This window comes from Heterodontus francisci, chromosome 3 (assembly GCF_036365525.1).
Source record: "Heterodontus francisci isolate sHetFra1 chromosome 3, sHetFra1.hap1, whole genome shotgun sequence".
NCBI lineage: Eukaryota > Metazoa > Chordata > Chondrichthyes > Heterodontiformes > Heterodontidae > Heterodontus > Heterodontus francisci.
This window is the reverse complement of record NC_090373.1, coordinates 163,128,057-163,144,772: the sequence shown is the minus strand read 5'-3', so window position 1 is coordinate 163,144,772 and position 16,716 is coordinate 163,128,057. Positions and strand designations below refer to the sequence as shown.

Genomic DNA, 16,716 nt, shown 5'->3' with positions numbered 1-16,716 from the left:
AGGAGAAAGCAGGTGTCGAACTGTGTACTCGGAGCTTTGTAGCAACAAGAGAGAAAAGTTCAGAGGAGCAAAGACCACAAGCCACAGCAGATAAATGACAGAGAGAAACAAGGAAGTAATAATGGAGAGATGGTGGAGGCTAGACAAGAGAGAAGCACTTGTGTGCTTTTTCAGGGAGAAAGCTTCTCTATAAATAGAATATAGAGTCATAGAGTTGTACAGCATAGAAACAGGCCCTTCGGCCCACTTCGTCCATGCCGACCATAATGTCTATCTATACTAATCCCACCTGCCTGCATTAATTCCATATCCCTCTGTGCTTTGCTCATTCAAGTACCTGTCCAGATGCCTCTTAAATGTTGTTACTGTTCCTGCCTCCACCACCTCCTCAGGCAGCTCATTCCAGATACCCACTATTCTTTGTGTGAAAAATTTACCCCTTTGATCCCCTTTAAACCTCCTCCCTCTCACCTTAAATATATGCCCTCTAGTTTTAGTCACCCCTACCATAGGAAACAGACTCTGGCTATCTACCCTATCTATGCCTCTTATAATTTTATATACCTCTATCATGTCCCCTCTCAGCCTCCTTCGCTCCAGGGAAAACAGACCCAGCCTATCCAATCTCTCATTATAACTCAAGCCCTCCAAACCAGGCAACATCCTTCTGAATCTTTTCTGCACCCTCTCTAGCTTAATCACATCTTTCCTGTAGTGCGGCGACCAGAACTGCACACAATACTCCAAATGCGGCTTAACCAACGTTATGTACAACTGTAACGTGCATATATGAAAATACAGCACAGAAACAAGCCATTCAGCCCAACCTGTGCAGGCCTGCATTTATTCTCTACTCGAGACTTCTCCCATTCTTCTTCATCTAATACTATCAGCACAACGCTCTATTCCCTTCTCCCTTGTAGGTTTACCTACCTTCCTCTTAAATGCATCTATACTTTTCACCTCAGCTCCTCCATGTGTAGGGAGTTCCACATTCTCATCACTCTCAGGGTAAAGAAGTTTCTTACTTGTATTTCACAACTATGGTTGTTGCTTTGGTATATTCATACTCTTTCACTGGAGAATAGTTTGAAGTAATGGAAACATTCCACAGGTTAATCAATCAGATGTGAACACTGCTTCCATGACCTTAACCTTTTTTATCGCCAACTGATTAGTCCCATATTAGCTGGAGGGTTTTGTGGGCTCCCACAATTTATATGATGAAAGGAGGTCACCCACCTCAAACCCACCAGACTCAGTTTGGATGTCAATCCAGAAGTCAGAGCATTCAGAGAATTCATGAATGGCCAGGAAATCATTGGGCTTGCACAACTAAATATCCGATATTCATTCCCAGCAGGCAGGGATTCCTGCTGCGAGTAGGGGCTTGTAAATTTGCCCAATATTGACTGTTGATTATCTTACCAAAAATGGTCTTCAATAATGGTCAAGAAAATTCTTTTGTACAAAACAGTGTACACCAACCATTAGTGTCTGCCATCAAAGACATTGATTTAGAGTCTAGACATTCTGTGCTCCTTTTGGAGGTGGAGGGGTGGAAATGTTGTATTTCCAGCAGATGAATCAGAGTTTAGGGAAAGACTCACATTGGAGCAGAGTTCTGTCATTTCTAAAGTAGAGCATGAATTCTGGTGGAGATGAGGGAAAGTGGAAATTGTGTCTCCCTCAAAAGTGGCAGAGGTTTGGATAATGAGGACAGAACCTGATCCATCATAAAGTCAGTTGTTTAAGCTAGTATTGTACCCGACTCAATGGTGCATTTCCTGCCAGGCAGGGAGTGGATGATTTCACAGGCTTGGTCTGTCCACAAGCTGTATCTGATATGTCAGATAGGAGCGCTCTGAATTTTGTTCTGTTTTTGCTGTTCTGTTCGAGTGAGGATTGTTTAAGCTGCCTTTCAGCAGCTTCAGGCAGGGAAATGGTTTTACTTTCAGCCCTGTTTCATTGAGCCTCTACCAAGAGATTCCCAATGACCCTTCTCTGTTGGAGGTGGAAGCCAGATCCTTCGAGAATTCTCAAATTTACCATAACTGTGATGCTCATAGGAATAGGAGGAGGCCATTCATCCCCTAGAACCTGTTCAATTAGATCATGGCCGATCTATACCTTAACCCCATTTACCCACCTTGATTGAATGCCCTTGCCTTACAAAATCTATTAGTCTTAGTTTTTAAATTTTCAATTGACTCCCGATGTCAACAGCTTTTTGAGCGAGAGAATTCCATATTTCCACTGCCCTTTGTGTGAAGAAGTGTGTCTCTAACATCCAGCATTCTCTTGCTGCAGCAAGACTCCTGCTATTCGAGCCCTGACGTTTTGACTTCTATCAGGCTCTCCCTGCACCCTTGTGCTCTGTGCATCACCCAGTGATAAACCCACAACAGCTCCACTTGGAGGCATCTGGGTGAGAGATTGGGGGAGCGGGGGGGGGGGGGGTGGGAAATGACAATGGATGTAGAGGTTCCGACAACTAACTCACTCCAGTTGGCCCCACTTCATTTCAAATCCATCTCGGATATTAGCAGAAAGATAGGTCTCATAGAAACATAGAAAATAGGAGCAGGAGTAGGCCATTCAGCCCTTCGAGCCTGCTCCACCATTCATTTTGATCATGGCTGATCATCCAACTCAGTAGCCTGTTCGCGCTTTCGCCCCATACCCTTTGATCCCTTTAGACCCAAGAGCTATATTTAACTCCTTCTTGAAAACGTACAATGTTTTGGCCTCAACTGCTTTCTGTGGTAGCGAATTCCACAGGCTCACCACTCTCTAGGTGAAGGAATTTCTCCTCATCTCAGTCCTGAAAGGTATACCCCGTATCCTTAGACTATAACCCCTGGTTCTGGGCTCCCCCACCATCGGGAACATCCTTCCTGCATCTACCCTGTCAAGTCCTGTTAGAATTTTATAGGTTTCTATGAGACCCCACCTCAATCTTCTGAACTCCAGCGAATATAATCCGAACTGACTCAATCTCTCCTCATATGTCAGTCCCGCCATCCCAGGAATCAGTCTGATAAACCTTTGCTGCACTCCCTCTATAGCAAGAACATCCTTCCTCAGATGAGGAGACCAAAACTGCACACAATATTCCAGGTGTGGCCTCACCAAGGCCCTGTACAATTGCAGCAAGACATCCCTGCTCCTGTACTCGAATCCTCTTGCTATGAAGGCCAACATACCATTTGCCTTTTTTACCACCTGTTGCACTTTCATGCTTACCTTCAGCAACTGGTGTACGAGAACACCCAGGTCTCGCTGCATATTCCCCTTTCTCAGTTTATAGCTGTTCAGATAATAATCTACCTTCCTGTTTTTGCTACCAAAGTGGAGAACCTCACATTTATCCACATTATACTGCATCTGCCATGCATTTGCCCACTCACTCAACTTGTCCAAATCACCCTGAAGCCTCTATGCATTCTCCTCACAACTCACCTTCCCACCCAGTTTTGCGTCATCTGCAAATTTGGAGATATTAGATTTAGTTCCCTCATCTAAATCATTAATATATATTGTGAATAGCTGGGATCCTAGCACCGATCCTTGTGGTACCCCACTAGTCACTGCCTGCCATTCGGAAAAAGACCCATTTATCCTTACTCTTTGTTTCCTGTCTGCCAACCAATTTTCTATCCATTGCAATACACTACCCCCAATCCCATGCGCTTTAATTTTACATGCTAATCTCTTATGTGGGTCTTTGTCGAAAGCCTTCTGAAAGTCCAAATAAACCACATCCATTGGCTCCCCCTCATCAACTCTACTAGTTACATCCTCAAAGAATTCTAGTAGATTTGTCAAGCATGATTTCCCTTTTGTAAATCCATGCTGACTCTGCCCGATTCTACCACTGTTCTCCAAGTGTTCTGCTATAAAATCTTTGATAATGGACTGTAGAATTTTCCCCACTACCGACGTCAGGCTGACTGGTTTATAATTCCCTGTTTTCTCTCTACCTCCCTTTTTAAATAATGGGGTTACATTAGCTACCCTCCAATCTGTAGGAACTGTTCCAGAGTCTATAGAATCTTGGAAGATGACCACTAATGCATCCACTATTTCTAGGCCCACTTCCTTAAGTACTCTGGGATGTTGATTATCAGGCCCTGGGGATTTATCGGCCTTCAATCCTATCAATTTCCCCAACACCATTTCTCTACTAATACTGATTTCCTTCAGTTCCTCTCTCTCACTAAGCCCTGTGTTCCCCAACATTTCTGGTATGATATTTGTGTCCTCCTTTGTGAAGACAGAACCAAAGTATGCATTTAGTTGGTCAGCCATTTCTTTGTTCCCCATAATAAATTCCCCTGTTTCTGACTGTAAGGGACCTACATTTGTCTTCACCAATCTTTTTCTCTTCACATACCTATAGAAACTTTTACAGTCAGATTTTATGTTCCCCGCAAGCTTGCTCTCGTACTCTATTTTCCCCTTCTTAATCAATCCCTTGGTCCTCCTTTGCTGAATTCTAAACTGCTCCCAATCCTCAGGTCTGTTGTTTTTTCTGGCAAATTTATATGCCTCTTCCTTGGATCTAATGCTATCTCTAATTTCCCTTGTAAGTCATGGTTTGGCTACTTTTCCCATTTTACTTTTGCGCCAGACAGGGACAAACAACTGTTGCAGTTCATCCATGCACTCTTTAAATGTTTGCCATTGCCTATCCACCGTTATCCCTTTAAGTAACTTTTTGCAATCCATCATGGTCAACTCGCGCCTCATACCTTCGTAGTTTCCTCCACTAAGGTTTAGGACCCTAGTCTCAGAATCAACTACATCACTCTCCATCTTGATGAAGAATTCTAGCATATTATGGTCACTCATCCCCAAGGGGTCTCGCACCAGTAGATTGTCAATTATTCCTCTCTCATTACACAATACCCACTCTCCACTGTGTTCCCTCACTACTTGTCTCCGATCCTCTGAGATAACCCTCAGCATCTCAGTGTAAATGCGCTGCTCATTCAGCATCTCTTTTGATATAACATGGACCCCTGACATCACATTCCTGAGGCTCTGGGGCCTCAGGACTGACTCCTGCAGCACCTCTTCTGCTCACTGTCAGACTCCACTGCCATTCGTAACCCACCCCCTTCAGCCCCCTCCTCGCTCCGCCACTTTCACTTTCTGTGATTCACTCAGTTACAAACGCTCATCGGAATTACCTAGATTCCCCCAGCTGTGCCTCTCTGTGTTGGTGAGTGAGCAAGAAAGGGTGAAATTTCAGCATGGATGATGATGGGTTTGATATTGCAATGGTGGAAAAGCAGTGTCAGAAGCTCAGAGATGGGCTGCTTAAACACCCTCTGAAGGGAATGTGAGATGTATATACTCCCCGACTGCAGCAGCTCGCTCTGGCTTATCCAAGAGAGACAAATAAAGGAAAATATGAAGTACAGGCTGAATTTCGGGAGGTCTGGTCATTGCGCAATGCCAGTCAGATTTTTACATGGGGACACAATACACAAGCCTTTATTATAGCCAACACCTGATGGATCTGACAAAACTACAGTGTGCCACAGGCATTTCTCCCCCCACCCCCCGCAAACCCTCCCACGACCCCCTCGCCCCCCCAACCACGCCATCTCTTATAGTATCAGCTTCCTGCCTTCCCTGGATCTACAATGCACCTTCCTCCTGTGCTACCACAGGTGGGATATTGAGTGGTTCTGTGCCTGTAGCCTGTGACTGGTTTTATTGTGACCGACTTTCCCTTGTGGTGAAGGATCAGTGAAGCAGGATAGTGGTTGTCTATTGACAGTCATGCTGGTATTTGCGGGGATATGCTGATGCATGCCACTCCAAGAAGCTGGATTTACACAGCCTGCGTGTGAGTAACTCATCTCCTGACTCCCCAAAGCCTGTCCACCATCTACAAGGCACAAGTCATGAGTGACTTGTCTGGATGGGTGCAGCTCCAACAACACTCAAGAAGCTCAACACCATCCAGGACAAAGCAGCCTGCTTGAATGGCACCCCATCCACAAACATTCACTCCCTTCACCACCGACACACAGTGGCAGCAGTGTGTACCATCTACAACATGCAATGCAGCAACGCGCCAAGGCTCCTTCGACAGCACCTTCCAAACCCACGACCTCTACCAACTAGAAGGACAAGGGCAGCAGATGCATGGGAACACCACCACCTGCAAGTTCCCCTCCAAGTCACACACCATCCTGACTTGGAACTATATCGCCGTTCCTTCACTGTTGCTGGGTCAAAATCCTGGAACTCCCATCCTAACAGCACAGTGGATGTACCTACAGCAAGTCAGCTGCAGTGGTTCAAGAATACGGCTCACCACCACCTTCTCAAGGACAATTAGGGATGGACAACAGATGCTAGCCTCGCCAGTGATGCCCACATCCCATGGATGAATAAAAAAACACCATCGCGTATTAAAATAAGCAAGCTCTGCGATTTCCCAAATGGGACATGCACACTGCGAAATGGACTGCCAGAAGTCCTGCCGCACCATACTTCTGCCAGTACAACTGCCCCGTGCCTCCTTCCACAAGATTTCTGGGTTTTCCTCTGACAATTTGTTAATCATGTTTCGGATGCTGAATGATTGTTTCTTTGCTTGTTGAAGCACGTTGCTGGCATGCTCTGTTACAACAGTTGTCAATCCTAATGCCATCAGGAGGATTAGAGCAAATGATATAACTGTCGGAACCTGAGCTGGAGTAATGAAGTGAGGTGGAAATGCTCTGAGAGGTCAATCTGAGGTCATTCTAATCCATTTCAGGCAGAATCCATCTAAATCCACTTTATTATTCACTTTAGCCGCTCCATCTTTCCACATTGCAGCCTGTGACTACTCCTAACCTGTTCCAGATCAATGTTTGTAGTAACTCATTTATATTCCTTGAAGTGTTTGTTTCATTGGATCATGCCTACTTTTCTGAACGTTGAGGCATCATCGGTATTGGGGATATCAGCTCCTGGTAATTGAAACAGTTCTTGGGTGAAGAAAGGAGTTGCATTTATATCGCATCTTTCACATCTTCAGGAGTCCCAAAGTGCTTCACAGCCAATGAATTACTTTCTTAAGGTGTCTGCCTTGGCTCAGTGATAGCATTGTCACCTCTGAGTTAGAAGGTCATTGGTTTGAGAGACGGGAAAGCATGTGATCTCGGCCGACACTGCAGGTCTGAGGGAGTACAGCCTTTCAGATGAGATGTTAAACCAAGCCCATAGTATCACAGCCAACATACATCCCTCAGCCATCATCACTTCATCAGAATATTGAACCATTTATTTCATTGTTATTTGTGGGAGCTTGCTGTGCGCAAAGTACCTGCCATATATCACTACATTAAAACAGTGACTGCACTTCAAAAGTACTTCATTGGCTGTAAAGCACTTTGTGATGTAACCTCCAGGGTTGTGTAACACACTATATAAATGCTCTTCCCATGTAGGCAAACATAGAGTCCAATTAGTGTATACACAAAACAATAGATGAATGGCCAGTTGATCTGTTTGGTTGTCAGAGCACCAGAAGAGCACCTGCACCTGGCCAAATAATGCCATAGGACCTTTTACATCCACCTGAACATGCAGATGAGGGCATGGTTTATCTGTCATGGAACTTTCAGCGATGCAGCACTCCTTCAGTGGCCGTTTACTTCATATCTATAGGGGCTTCAGTAGTCTCACTAATATTATGACAGGAGACTGGAAAAACCCACTGCAGAACCTCAGGAGCATGTATTCAGTGCAAGCTTTGAATTATCAGGAGTAGACTATATCTACTGTCTTTGCGAGAGTGGGTGAGTAAACCAGCTCTTGGCCTCTGGCAATGTCACTGTGATTAGTTGCTGGGAGTCATGCAAGAGGAAGGTCCTGAAGAGGTTACTTACAGGAGTTTCCAACTGTCTTCCTAATCTCATGTCATGCCACAGTGGCGGTGAGGAGCTTGCCAGCACTTTCTCTCTGTGGGAGGCAGGAGAACCTGAAGGCTGAGTCACTCTGATGCCTGCAGAGCTGCTTTGGTGGAGTCTTTGAGGCAAAGGTACATTCCTGAACCATTGGGCAGCAGAGTTCTTAAAGACAGAAAGACAGAACTTACATTTAGAACAAAGAACAAAGATAATTACAGCACAGGAACAGGCCCTTCGGCCCTCCAAGCCTGCGCCGATCCAGATCCTCTCTCTAAACATGTCGCCTATTTTCTAAGGTTCTGTATCTCTTTTCTTCCTGCCCATTCATGTATCTGTCTAGATACATCTTAAAAGACTCCATCGTGCCCGCGTCTACCACCTCCGCTGGCAACGCGTTCCAGGTGCCCACCACCCTCTGCGTAAAGAACTTTCCACGCATATCCCCCCTAAACATTTCCCCTTTCACTTTGAACTCGTGTCCTCTAGTAATTGAAACCCCCACTCTGGGAAAAAGCCTCTTGCTGTCCACCCTGTCTATACCTCTCATGATTTTGTACACCTCAATCAGGTCCCCCCTCAACCTCCGTCTTTCTAATGAAAATAATCCTAATCTACTCAACCTCTCTTCATAGCTAGCGCCCTCCATACCAGGCAACATCCTGGTGAACCTCCTCTGCACCCTCTCCAAAGCATCCACATCCTTTTGATAATGTGGCGACCAGAACTGTACGCAGTATTCCAAATGTGGCCGAACCAAAGTCCTATACAACTGTAACATGACCTGCCAACTCTTGTACTCAATGCCCCGTCCGATGAAGGAAAGCATGCCGTATGCCTTCTTGACCACTCTATTTACCTGCGTTGCCACCTTCAGGGAACAGTGGACCTGAACACCCAAATCTCTCTGGACATCAATTTTCCCCAGGACTTTTCCATTTACTGTATAGTTCACTCTTGAATTGGATCTTCCAAAATGCATCACCTCACATTTGCCCTGATTGAACTCCATCTGCCATTTCTCTGCCCAACTCTCTAATCTATCTATATTCTGCTGTATTCTCTGACAGTCCCCTTCACTATCTGCTACTCCACCAATCTTAGTGTCGTCTGCAAACTTGCTAATCAGTCCACCTATACTTTCCTCCAAATCATTAATGTATATCACAAACAACAGTGGTCCCAGCACGGATCCCTGTGGAACACCACTGGTCACACGTCTCCATTTTGAGAAACTCCCCTCTACTGCTACTCTCTGTCTCCTGTTGCCCAGCCAGTTCTTTATCCATCTAGCTAGTACACCTTGGACCCCAAGCGCCTTCACTTTCTCCATCAGCCTGCCATGGGGAACCTTATCAAACGCCTTACTGAAGTCCATGTATATGACATCGACAGCCCTTCCCTCATCAATCAACTTTGTCACTTCCTCAAAGAATTCTATTAAGTTGGTAAGACATGACCTTCCCTGCACAAAACCATGTTGCCTATCACTGATGAGCCCATTTTCTTCCAAATGGGAATAGATCCTATCCCTCAGTATCTTCTCCAGCAGCTTCCCTACCACTGACGTCAGGCTCACCGGTCTATAATTACCTGGATTATCCCTGCTACCCTTCTTAAACAAGGGGACAACATTAGCAATTCTCCAGTCCTCCGGGACCTCACCCGTGTTTAAGGATGCTGCAAAGATATCTGTTAAGGCCCCAGCTATTTCCTCTCTCGCTTCCCTCAGTAACCTGGGATAGATCCCATCCGGACCTGGGGACTTGTCCACCTTAATGCCCTTTAGAATACCCAACACTTCCTCCCTCCTTATGCCGACTTGACCTAGAGTAATCAAACATCTGTTCCTAACCTCAACATCCGTCATGTCCCTCTCCTCGGTGAATACCGATGCAAAGTACTCGTTTATATAGTGCCTTTCACCATCTCAGGACATTCCAAAGTGCTTTACAACCAATTAAGTACTTTTGAAGTTCAGTTTAGTCACTGTCGTGATGTAGGAAACATGCCCGCCAATTTGCACACAGCAAACTCCCACAAACAGCAATGAGCAGATAATCTTCTGTTTTAGTGATGTTGGTTTAGGGATAAATATTGGTCAGGACATTGGGGAGAACTAACCTGCTGTTCTTCAAATAGTGCCATGGCATCTTTTACGTCCACCTGAGAGGGCAGATGGAACCTCAGTTTGAAGTCTCATCTGAAATATGCACTTCCAACAGTGCAGCACTCCCTCAGTACTACACTGCCTCAGTACTACACTGCTGTACCACCTTAGATGTTGTGCTGAAGTCTCTGGAGTGGGACTTGAACCCACAATCTCCTCAGAGAGAGAAAGAGGAAAATATGTATTAAATATCAGAAATCCTTTATTTTCTTATACATTAGTGTTATTTCTTAGTGTTGGGCAAAACCTGTGAAGAATACAGTTCTGCTGTTCGTGTGTCTGCAGCTAAGTGTTCCACAACAGCTGTAATACCTCATCTGCAGAGAAAAGGGTCAGTGAATTGTTGGAGAGAATTGTTTGCGCAGTGTTTTGATTTGTGGTGATTGTGACTGCACAGCATCATTCCAGACACATGACTTATTCAACTTTTCACCTTTTCCTGTAGACTGGGGAGTGGAGACAAACATTTTGAAGTGGAAATGGCCAAAGCTGGATGTGAGGTTCACTATTTTGACCCAAGCATCAAAGAGGCCCACTTTCAGAAGAGTCAAGGTTACTGGCACCATCGCATGTCAATCGACTGGAGAGACCCCAACCCAGCTGCCGTTGCCCAGAAACAGCGCAGAACTACCAAAAAATTGGGCACAATAATGAATGAATTTGGTCACAGGAAGGTGAGTCTTGCAGTAGCTGAACAGGAGAGAATTCCCTCTCTAAGACATTTCTTTCTTTCCCTTTTTATCATTTATATCTTTAATTGTTTTAAGTTTGCCAACTTGTGAGACTTTATGCCTATTAGCAGCTTCGGAGCAGCATTGTTGGTGGCCTTGGTGCAGGTAATCGTCTGCTCTAGCTGTGAAACATAATAAGAGAAAGGGGGAGAAAACTGGGAGTGTTCCCTTGACTGAGAATGGGAAATGTTATTCTTATCAAAAATAGGTGTTAGGGGTTGGGGGGCTGTATGGAGGTAGTTTGGGTCAGGAGCTGGCCTAGGTTTTAGGCCTGGACTATTTAATTCCCAGGACTCATTTAAATTTTACTGGTAGGTTTCCTACGTGATTGGGATGGGAACGGGAAGCCTGCACACTTTTCACAAGAGGAGCAAGAATAGGCTTTGAAATACCCAGTAACGTGGTCCTCTCCGAACAGGAGCCGCCAGATCTCAACATTGGTGATCCCTCGAGAGCTGTCCTCATTGGTGCTTTCGAGGTGTGCCGAATAGATAGGGACTTTGACACATCTCCTGCGGTCTGCACTCGGCGGATCAGTGGGACTGATGAGACTCAGCCCCAAGGGACGGGCAATGCTGCAATATCATGGTGTGTGTTGCCCTCCCTCCACATGTCAGCTGGTCTGCTGTCTCGCCACATCCTCAACCAATAGCTGCCACGGAGGCAGAGCAACAGGAAGAGTTTAACTCAGCCAGATTGTCATCATATGGGACTTCTGGTCCACCCAGCTAAAATGGCATTGGATTGGGGTCCTAGAGTCATGGAGCACAGAAGGAGAAGGAGGCCATTTAGCCCATCATGTCTGTGCTGGTTCTTTGAAAGCTACCCAAGTAGTCCCAGTTTCTCCATAACCCTGCAAACTTTCCCCTTTAAGTATTTATCCAATTCTGTTTTCAAAGTTATTATTGAATCTCCTTCCATCACCCTTTCAGGCAGTGCATTTCAGATCATAACAACTCACTGTGTTAAAAAAAACTCTCCGCATTTTCCCTTTGGCTCTTTTGACAGTTACCTGAATCCTTGTCCTCTGGTTACTGACCCTCCTACTATATCATACACTTCCAATTTGCTTGCATTCATGAGGCACCTGCCTGCTCCCAACGGGCACCTCAGCCACCTAAATGCAGTGAGCAGTTAATGCAGTGGCCAGGGCAGTAAATCACATTGCTGGATTTTAACAGCCTCTTTCCCCCATTCCCATGGAGTCTCCCCAACCCGCCCCTTCCCTCCCTGCTGAACCCTGACCCTCTTCCCCCTCCTTTCCTGGAAAACCACCATGTTTGACCAGGAAAGGTTATAGAATTTTGCAGCTGTCAATGGGTTAACACATTTCTGTTGTACTTATTATTCATATCTTCATTGTGGGAATATTTTGAAAAACTGGAGCATTTTGAGAGAAAATGCCAGAGTCACTGTTTTCAAATATCAGTCTGGAGAAATTGACCATTTTCACAGAGCCAGTGCCCTACAGTGATTACAGAAAGATTCTATTTCATTTTACATTTAGAGTCTCACATACAGTTTGGCTCATGCACTAGAGAGTTGCATATTGAAACATATATGAGTTTGGATTCAAGGAAAATATTTGCACGACATTGGAAGAAATAAGTGTCAGTTATTTCTGCAAGGGTTCTCCCGATCGAGCGAGCGCTGTAATTTTGCTGGGAGATCATCGGAAACTCTTGGGAAATTGTGCAAACACCAGTTTCATCCTTTCTCCAGTCTCTCAGCAGAAGATTCCACTCTGCAGAAGTTCGACTCCTAGGAGTCAGGCCAAACTTCCTGATTTTATTGACAAGGTGGTGAAGGAGTGGAACTCTTCCCATTTCAGGCACTCAGTGTTGACAACAAGCACTTCCAGGTCAGGTATAGTATGGCCAGATGCAGAGTAAAGCTCTCTCTACTCTGTCCCAAACATGGAAACGTGTCCCCTACTGAACCAGTATAACATTCTCTCCATATCCTGTACCAGCAGTCCTGTAATTTGCAATTATTACCGAATTAGGGACAGTTTTGCGCTCTGGGTCTCTGCTCATAAGCACTGCATTGAGACCACCCAATCTCATTTGACATTGGACCCTTACAGTTCATAGACTGAGGAAACTTTCATCTCATTAATCTGAGCTGAATTTGAACCCTGGCGCCAGAGATAAATAGAGCATATTTAACTCATTATACTGCGTCATTTCCTAAATCTGTCATTTCATCATAAAAGTATTATTAGTTTAAGATTTCTACAATAAAATATACAATTTGTTCTCATTAGCATCTGTGCAATGGAAGGATAAGGACAGCAGGCATCACACATGACCTTAGAAGCTTTCAGCCAAGAAATTTATTGTCTTGTATAAAATCCCTATGCTTGTAATATCCTGTGAAGATGTCACTTGTATTTTTTTTCAAATACTGCAGGAGGTTACTGTTTGGTAAACTCTGAAAGAAAGTTTTCAGAATACTTTTGCAATACAGCGTAACAAGCTCAAGCTTGAAATTCCTGTTGCTCATGTTAACTTGTGAGTTAGCTTGTCCATTAAAGTGGTGCGGTTAAAGAAGTTTTTTTTTGTTTGCACAGCTGCTTTCACAACGTCAGGTTCTCCCAGTGTTTCACAGCCAATGAACCACTTAAAGTACAGACACTTTTTTTCCCATTCTTTCATGGGATGTGGGCGTCGCTGGCCAGGCCAGCATTTATTGCCCATCCCTAATTGCCCTTGAGTAGGTGGTGGGAGCTGCCTCTTGAACCGCTGCAGTCCATGTGGTGTAGGTACACCCACAGTGCTGTGAGGAAGGGAGTTCCAGGATTTTGATCCAGCGACAGTGAAGGAACAGCGATATAGTTCCAAATCAGGATGGTGTGTAACTTGGAGGGAAACTTGCAGCTGGTGGCGTTCCCTTGTGTCTGCTGTCCTTGTTCTTCTAGGTGGAAGAGTTGCGGGTTTGGAAGGTGCTTTCGAAGGAGATGTGGTGAGTTGCTGCAGTGCATCTTGTAGATGGTACACACCGCTGCCACTGTGTACCTGTGGTGGAGCGAGTGAATGTTTAAGGTGGCGGATGGGGTGCCAATCAAGCGGGCTGCTTTATCCTGGATGGTGTCGAGCTTCTGGAGTGTTGTTGGAGCTGCACCCATCCAAGCAGGTGGAAAGTATTCCATCACACTCCTGGCTTGTGCCTTGTGAATGGTGGACAGGCTTTGGGGAGTCAGGAGGTGAGTTATTTGCTGCAGAATTCCCACCCTCTGACCTGCTCTTGTAGCCACCGTATTTATGTGGCTGCTCCATTCAGTTTCTGGTCAACGGTAACCCCCAGGATGTTGATAGTGGGGGATTCAGCGATAGTAACGCCATTGAATGTCAAAGGGAGATGGTTAGATTCTCTCTTGTTTGAGATGGTCATTGCCTGGCACTTGTGTTGCACGAATGTTACTTGCCACTTATCAGCCCAAGCCTGAATGTTGTCCAGGTCTTCCTTCATTTCTGCACGGACTGCTTCAGTATCTGAGGAGTCGCGAATGGTGCTGAACATTGTGTAATCATCAGCGAGTATCCCCACTTCTGATCTTATGATGGAGGGAAGGTCATTGATGAAGCAGCTAAAGATGGTTGGGTCTAGGACACTACTCTGAGGAACTCCTGCAGTGATGTCCTGGAGCTGAGTTAATAACCTTCAACAGCCATTTTCCTTTATGCTAGGTATGACTCCAACCAGCAGAGGGCTTTCCCCCTGATTCCCATTGACTCCAGTTTTGCTGGGGCTCCTTGATGCCATACTTGGTCAAGTGCTGCCTTGATGTAAAGGGCAGTCACTCTCACCTCACCTCTGGAGTTTAGCTCTTTCATCCATGTTTGGACAAAGGCTGTAATGAGGTCAGGAGCTGAGTGGCCCTGGTGGAACCCAAACTGAGCGTCACTGAGCAGGTTATTGCTAAGCAAGTTCTGCTTGATAGCACTGTCGACGACACCTTCCATCACTTTCTGATGATCGAGAGTAGACTGATGGGGTGGTAATTGGCTGGATTGGATTTGTCCTGATTTTAGTGGATAGGACATACGTGGGCAATTTTTCACATTGCTGGGTAGAGGCCAGTGTTGTAGCTGTACTGGAACAGCTTGGCTAGGGGTGCAGCTAGTTCCGCAGCACAGGTCTTCAGTACTTTTGCCGGAATGTAGTCAGGGCCCATAGCCTTTGCAGTATCCAGTGTCTTCAGCCGTTTCTTGATATCACATTGAATGATTGGCTGAAGACTGGCATCTGTGATGCTGGGGACTTCAGGAGGAGGCTGAGGTGGATCATCGACTCGGTATTTCTGGCTGAACATGGTTGCATATGCTTTCGCCTTTTTTTTTTGCACTGATGTGCTGGGCTCCCCTATCCTTGTGGAGTCTTCTCCTCCTCCTGTTAGTTGTTTAATTGTCCACAATCCCATGACTGGATGTGGCAGGACTGCAGAGCTTTGATCTGATCCATTGGTTGTGCACAAAGCAAGATCCCATCAACAAAAGGGAGGTACTACAGTTTCCAGGAAACACTACATGGCAGTCTGTCTCATGCTCAATAGCCAGCTCACTGGGAAGAGAAAAGAAGTAAGGAAGCAGAGCAAGGAAAAGGAGGAACAGACAGAGAGTAGGGTGCGAGGTAGGACAGAAGAACACCAGTGACTGACTTTAGAGGGCCTGTGTTCAGCTCCACTTTTGACAGTTGTTTGACCTTTACTATCTTTGATGGACATGTTTTGCTGGCTGTCAGTAAGGACAGGAGTCTGCTCGGAGTCAAGGAGGAAACCCGCACAAGAAGTTGTCTTTGCAGAAAAGCATTTTTCCATTGGATTGAAAAACAAGTACAGCACTGGAAAAATACATCACAAATACATCACACACTGTGCAGGGATATTTCCTCCAGTACATTGTGAAAAATAAAAACGGTCAATAATAAATATGTAACTTAAATAATCTTCATCAACTTTTCTTCCGAGTCTTTTCCTGTTCTTCCTCTCTTACTTTATATACACCCTCTCTCTCTCTCTCTGTCTGCACATATTCTGCCTGTTTTTTGCCTCTCTTTTCTTATTCCGACATTGAATTGTTCATTTCTCTGTGATGCTGAGCAATCCAGAATATATTACACTACAAGAAGTTCAAAACCAGTGTCAGTGTTACCGTAATGAAAAGAACAAAAGTAAAGACTTGCACTTCAGTAGCAATTTGACAATCTCAGTTTTACCCCAAAGCACTTTACAGACAATGAAGTGTTTTTGAAGCATTGTACTGGAAGAAATGCAGCTGCCAATTTGTGCACAGCAAGCTTCCGCACATAGCAGTGTGATAATGACCTGATAATCTGTTCTGTAATGTTGATTGGGGGATAATTATTGGTCAGGAAACTGGGGATAACTCCCCTGCTCTTCTTTGAAAGAGTGCTATGGAATCTTTTCCATCCACCTGAGAGGCAAATAGAGCCTCAGTTTAACACTTCAAATGAAAGATAGCCCAGAACTCATATGTAATACACTGGAGTGTTAGTGTAGACTTTCTGCTCAAGCGTCTGGAGTTAAACTTGTTCCTACAACCTTCTGACTCCAGCAACAGTGCTACCAACTGAGCCACAGCTGTCTGCAAGAAGTCTTGATGGCCACATCTGTTGAGCAGTTCTCTCAAGGTTTCAAGGACCTGGTGCAATGGGCTCCATGAGCTGGTGGTACAGGCAGGGGAACAAGTTTCCTCTAACAGGTACCGAACAGAAATATTTAGTGATTGCTTTTTGCAAATAATCTGGCGAGAATGCTTTCCCTTCAAAGTATGCCCTATAAAATAGCTCCCCTTTAATTCTGAGTCTGCTAAGTACCGACTGCTACAGTGAATTAGATTTGTGGTAGGTTATAGGTTAATCAAGGCAAAAGGTTTTT

General features: G+C 45.1%; 1 protein-coding gene across 5 annotated transcripts in view; it reads left to right on the top strand.

Moving 5' to 3' along the window:
* mettl24 (methyltransferase like 24) overlaps positions 1-16,716 on the top strand; it is a 128,420-nt gene that overhangs the window by 78,815 nt on the left and 32,889 nt on the right. For all 5 annotated transcript variants that reach the window (XM_068019335.1, XM_068019351.1, XM_068019370.1 and 2 more), the window contains one exon: positions 10,532-10,760. In XM_068019335.1, the coding sequence (XP_067875436.1) occupies positions 10,532-10,760 (229 nt within the window). The remainder of the gene's footprint in view (positions 1-10,531; positions 10,761-16,716) is intronic.